Below are 6,706 nucleotides of genomic sequence, written 5' to 3' on the forward strand. Positions count from 1 at the left end.
TAAAGCAAATGATTCTTATACACGTTGATAAGAAAAACTATTTCTATCACTTTTTTTAATTAAAATCCATGTTTTTTTTTAGCAGAAATTGAAAATATTTGAATATTTTTTTCTTCACGAATTAATTAATAATACTCATAATACAGTTACATCTTGCATTAAATTTTTTTATTGTAAAAGAGAAAATTAAGAAAAATTTAGAAAATATTGTAACATTTATTCAAATCAAATCTCTGTTTTTATAAAATGTCATTTAATTGTTAATCTTAATTATATTTTAGCTAAATCAATCAAAATTCTTTTGGAAGAAAGTCAAAATCAGATTTGAATGATATAATTTTATAATATTTTTTAAATTTTATTTGAATTTTCCTGAATTTTTAATCGTTTATAATTCGTGATTCCAATTCAATTTCAAGTTGATCGGAAAATAATCAAATAGAAGGAAATGCGAGAAAACCTTGGACACTCTCTATAAGCGGACAGGTTTGCCCATTCAACGACTGTGCATGCTCGTGTATCTATGATTGATTTTATTGCAAACGTGACTCACGACATCGTAAACGTCAAGATAGTCTCAGCACGTGTACGCTATGGTTCAATATAATTGCATGCGCATTCTATTGCAATTTCATCGAATTAAGCGGACAATTTCAAAGGAAACAAATCAGTAGCCAACTACTAATTTATAAACAAAAATTAATTAACTATTAAAATCGTTTCGTCATGCACCATTAAATTGAGAAACATTTGAAACATCAAAGTTACGATGACGAAAGCTATTGGAGGATGTTCTTTTAATTACATTAATGTTTAAAAGAGCACATATGTTCTGACATACCGTAATTTGTTCGCTTAAATACGTAATCGAACGTTGTTAGCAATCAAACACGATGATTGACGTAAAAATCGTGGTGAAATACTTTGAAATTCACTTTAGTGCGATGAAAAAGCATTGCACATCGTTGCATGTTTAAGACTCTGCGAGAAAAAAAATTATATAACTCGTTTCAATCGCTTGGCCAGAATTTTTAACATGTATTAATATGTGCGTTCTGAGAGGAGCGAACAATTGTGCAATTCATAAAGAGTTGTCCTATTTGTACACATCTTATTGCTGAAATGATGAAAAAAGGGTTAATGCAACAAATGAATCGAGTTGAATGGAAAAAAAAACATTGACAATCGATGCAGTTGTATGTGCCGGATTATCGAAATCGCATATCATCGAAATCATGATTTGAATAAGGATCTCGATATCGATGTATTATTATGAATGATATCATCAATCGCTGCGTAACGGTAGATCATATCGTCGATACATTGTCCGTATTTGAATGTAGCAATTGATGACGTGTCCAAACAAACGTATCATTATCGAGTTGCAATCTCTTCCGCAAGTCTGATCTTGAACCTGAAAAATTCGTGTTTTATTTATATAAAAAAAATACACATATTTAACATTTAATTACGCGTTTACTGTATTTCTGCCGAATCAAATAATTAATCAAATGAAGGAAAGTATATCGTTAACATTCCTTGTTCGTATTATATATGTATAGAAATATGAATATATTTATAGATAAGTAAAATTAAAAATCGAGAAAGCACATCACAAAATTAAAAATAAAACAGAAAGAAATTTTTATTTGGAAATAATTTTGCGAGCATGAGATAAGCAGTTTACTTTGATCGTTGATTTTCGTATATTTAGCGAACAGAGTTTGCCTGGGTCAGAAAATTTTAGGACTATGCATGACAGCTTCTGCTTCTCGTTACATTATATTTAGACTTGACGTAGGAAAGAGGAGGTAGCTTCCGCCTCGACATAGAATCAGCTTAGGAAGGCGTGTTACCAATTTCATGACGTATGATAATCATAAAATCTATCTAAATGATCGTATTTAACGATCGATGAACGTCCAAGAAGAAGAATTACTAAATGATAAATGATCATTAAATAATTAATGATGATATCCACAGTTACGAAAAGAGATAATAGTCTCTATTGGATTGTTTACTTGTCTAATCAATGAAGGAACTAACAAGTTTTAATGGATTTATGCTGCTAAAGAAAGAATAGTTAAATGGATCCAATTAATGTAATAATTAATGTACCTATAATATATAGTATTTAAATGGATCCCCAGTAGAGTTTAAAATACTTTGTGTATCTCATGTTAATGTAACAACGAAAACACATGATAAGAATTACGAGATATTACGTTATAAGAATGAGTTTCTCAAGCGACTTTTATCTGTGTCTAATCGAAAAATCACGTGACGTCAGGAGAAGTTTCATTACCGTGACGAACGAACAGGTTATTTAAGAGCATGAATGACACTTCTTAAATAGGTTTTAAAGCGTATCTCTCGTGCCTGTCAATGAAGTTTGATTCTCTATGATTAACACATGTCGTGTCAAGAAGCATTTTATGTATTAAAATATAGCAATTGTTATATTAAATACTTATATTTTTGAATACACACTCTATGAGTGCTTCACAAATATTCTCCATTATTTTATATTCATATATTCCATAACCAATTTTTAGTGGATTTATATTTAATTATTAAGATTCTGTGAGTATATACGTATAATGTCATTCATTGTTTTTTAAATACTCTCCGTCTCTTAAAAAATTAAAGAAGATTTCTGATAAGATTATACATAAAAAGATATTTCACAATGGCAATTATACATACGTTTTATGTTGATGAAGAATATGTAAATATCCAATTTTTAACATGTGTACATCGTTCATCACATAGCGCGAATAATACGCGGATTACAACGCGACGCGTATAAGATTACAACATCGGCCTTGGGCTATAAGCTTTATACATATACGGAGGTATTGCCTGGCTGATGTGACGTCACGAATCTCTACTTGAGTCATATAGTGGTCCAGGAGTCAGCGTGTCGTGTACGAAAGATATAGATATCAGAATGACTATTTTTAATATAAGCTCTTAAAAATCGAAAGATAAAATAAATGCATTTGAAGATTTAGTATATAAATATTTGTAAGTAATAAAAATAAAAAATAAAAATAAAAATTTGAAATATGCAATGTTTTTCTAAAAATATATTTAGAAATTTATAAAAGACAAAAAATAAAAATGATTCTGAACAAAAATAAAAAAATCATTCTGAAATCATCATAGATAAATATTCCAATAAAAACCTCATTTATCAAAAACTTGTTTGGAATGTAAATATTTATAATAAAATGAAACGAAAAAAATATAATAGTATAGTACAAATATAATATAAAAATAATTTTTATATATGTTGATGCGTCGTTTTCTATTTATATCATAATACTTTCTAAAGTGACATAAAGTATCTCAATTAAGAAACAATTGAATTTTTAATTTAATATTTTGCAGTCTTAAATTGATTATAATAATATAATTACCACATTTGATCGAGATGTAATTGATTGCTTAAATAACGTAATGGATAGATAATTGGCAATTTTGTACACTGCAATATAATTATAACCTGAAGACTAAATTAAATAAAATTGGACGGAGTGTTCGATTGTGAATGTGCATAATTCAACGAATCGATGATTAATAAAGTATTGAACAGATATTGTACGCTGTTTATTAATCACATTTACATCGGTGAAGGAGATAATTATCGATACGACATTTATGTTGATTTTCCATAATATGGATGCTATTTCTGATAGCGTAATGAATATTTTATAGACAACTTTGAAGAGCTTAATCAAGGAGAAGACTTAAAATTAGTTTTGATAAAGCTGCGATTTATTATATAACATTCTGTCTAAAGACAATCAAAAATCTTGTTTCATTAAAAAAAATATTCAGATTTCTTCGTTTTTTTCTTCTAAGATCTGTCTATCTTTGAAGAAAAAACGAAGAAATCTGTTTTTAAGAGAGAGAGAGAGAGAGAGAGAGAGAGAGAGAGAGAGAGAGAGAGAGAGACTCTTTCAGACATGATCCTGTGTCATAAACATTTAAGATTGAGCTGATGAGACACGTTATTATATTTAATGTCACATTTAAATATGTCATGTTTGGCTGAATCTTAGATCACCTTTCGAAATAGAGAGGCGTTATTAATTTCTTTTTGTCTCTCAGACACGACAGATAAATTAAAAAACGTGAAAAAATGAACGTCCATAATAGTATCTCATTTGAAATCTATGCGAATAAATTGGATTATTTATCGAATTGGATTCTATAACATACATACATTACATTTTGAAAATAACATACATACATTACATTTTAAAACAAGATTCATTATATGTTAGAAAAAGAAAAACAGTATAATGTACAACATAATGTATCATCTTAATAAGATGAAAAACTAAGAATGTACATAACATGAAAATTTAAAATAGAATAAATCAAAGAAATCATTGTTTCAATAAATTTGTAATTTTGCAAACAAATGATATATAGAATTTAAAAAGTAACGTAAAATGAAAACGTTAAAAAGAAATTTAATTAATGTGAAAGGATTGTTTAATACATTAATTTAGTTGAATATTTAAATAAATACTAAATTAAATTCTAAATTTAAATATCTTTAGAAAAATTTTGAAGGATATGTTTTATGTTTTATATGTTTAGTCATTTTTTATAAAATATATTGTAATCATCGCGTTATTATATCAAGATGATGTAAGATTTTCTTATTTGATCGAAAAACTGCCCATTTTTCAAATCACAGACGTGACCACGATAACGAATCGACAATATTTATCTGCCAGACAACGTTACGTCACGTCACGTTCCTCGCATATTATTCCTAATCTTAACGAAAACAAGTAACCGAGATCGTCTCTTGTTCCTAGCTAGATTATGGTAATTTCGCGGTAGACGAGCAAAATAATTTAAAAAAGAAATCTTAATATCGTGACTGTTACGTTCTGACGATATTTTTTTACCTTTATGTCTAAGTATTGAAATATATTTTTAAAAAAACTACATCAGAAACTAAAGAGATCGATAACAAAAATATTAGTTAATACATTTAAATTAGCGCTTTCTGATAAAAGCCCTATTATTCGTCTCGATAATTTAAATTCTCTGATATAATTATACAGTTCGCCAATCAAAGTCCCGTGACCGCAGTGCGGTTAATTTTTTTTCGGCCGTTTTTATTTTCATGTGACTGTCCGCACCTGTGCATGTGCTAATTGCGGATCGCGAAAGACGGCGAATCTATATGCGGCAGGCAAAACGGGAACACGATGCTTTCCATGACGAGGTTCCGAATGAGGCGAAACATGAAACCGTAGACGAGGAAATTCCATGGATCGATCTAATTCGCTTGCAACGAGGGGTGTTTTTATAGACGAGTGCCCAATAGGGAACTCCCAAAGAAATTCACGAAAAATTTATTTCGCTAGCTGATGGAGTGCTCGGACGAAACACGCGATGATGCATGCGACTGCGATTTGCAGCACTGCAGCCCACCAGTCGCCACACGCAACTATCCGTCCGTTTTGATGTTAAAGCGTGAACCGACGACCTCCGTTATACTTATTTCAGACTTAGATTTACATTTTTATGCAACAATTTGACTTGCGAAGCAAATCATCAGCATCGCTTTCATTGATTGAATATAAATTCAACAGATGGAAAAGAGTAATTTTTTTTTTAGAAAAGCAGATTATAAATAAGAAAAAAAAATTATAAATAAGAAAATAAAGAATAAAAAATTGAAAGAAAAATTAGACGGAAAAAAAGAAAGATTGAAAAAAAATGTTTATTAATTGTTAAATTGCTCACCAATTACTGCGCTGCACTCTTATCAACCCTTTCGCAATTTCACTCTTTTAAAAATTAGATGTTTTTTATATTGTATTTTTTTTTAATAGGAATGTGCATGAATTTCTCTCTTTCTCTTTTATCTAGACGAATATTGGATATAAATATCGTTCAATCCGAAAAAGGCATTCTTTTTATAACTTTGTTTTTATAACTTTCTTTTTATAAGTTTGTCGTATTTGCATGTTTTAGGCACTAAGAAGATGGAATACAAGACCAGACAATGGCACGAGAAGTGCTTTTGCTGCGTGGTCTGCAAGAATCCGATTGGCACGAAGAGCTTCATCCCGCGCGAGCAAGAGATTTATTGTGCCGGATGTTACGAGGACAAGTTTGCCACCCGGTGTGTTAAGTGCAACAAGGTGGGCCACTCCTCTGTATCGATGATTACTTCGTATGTCGTCTTGCATTCGTTTATTGCGTGTCGCACAAAAAGCTCATCGAGCGTAACAAGCGAATCAAAACCAGGATTTCATTGTGAGACCATAAATCTCAATCCGATAAACTCGCTATTTGCGTATTGATATTTTGTGTACTTGATCATAAAATAAAACGGCTAATAATATTAAATATTCGTTTAATTCATATAAATCAGTATCAGTCATTGAATTACAGATGTTCTTTTATTTTCGACGAATTCTGCATGCTTTTAAATATCTCTTTTTTAACATTCTTCTAAATTTTTCATAGTCACTCGCAATCCTTGCGGAACTCGTTTCTATTGATGCGCATGATATCACTTCAAGTCATTTGTCAAATGACTCTTTAACACATATATTGCGTCGATATCGCTTGCTTGCATCGATATTTCTCTTTGTTTATTTTTATATATGTATATTTTATATTCTTTATATATTATCTACATAATATATATTAATATATATATATA

General features: G+C 29.7%; 1 protein-coding gene across 9 annotated transcripts in view; it reads left to right on the forward strand.

The window, feature by feature from the left end:
• Window positions 1–6,706, forward strand: part of LOC108690971 (four and a half LIM domains protein 2) — a 129,243-nt gene that overhangs the window by 119,194 nt on the left and 3,343 nt on the right. For all 9 annotated transcript variants that reach the window (XM_018198533.1, XM_018198528.1, XM_018198534.1 and 6 more), the window contains one exon: window positions 6,010–6,179. In XM_018198533.1, the coding sequence (XP_018054022.1) occupies window positions 6,010–6,179 (170 nt within the window). The remainder of the gene's footprint in view (window positions 1–6,009; window positions 6,180–6,706) is intronic.

Source organism: Atta colombica, unplaced genomic scaffold, assembly GCF_001594045.1.
Source record: "Atta colombica isolate Treedump-2 unplaced genomic scaffold, Acol1.0 scaffold38, whole genome shotgun sequence".
NCBI classification, from domain to species: domain Eukaryota; kingdom Metazoa; phylum Arthropoda; class Insecta; order Hymenoptera; family Formicidae; genus Atta; species Atta colombica.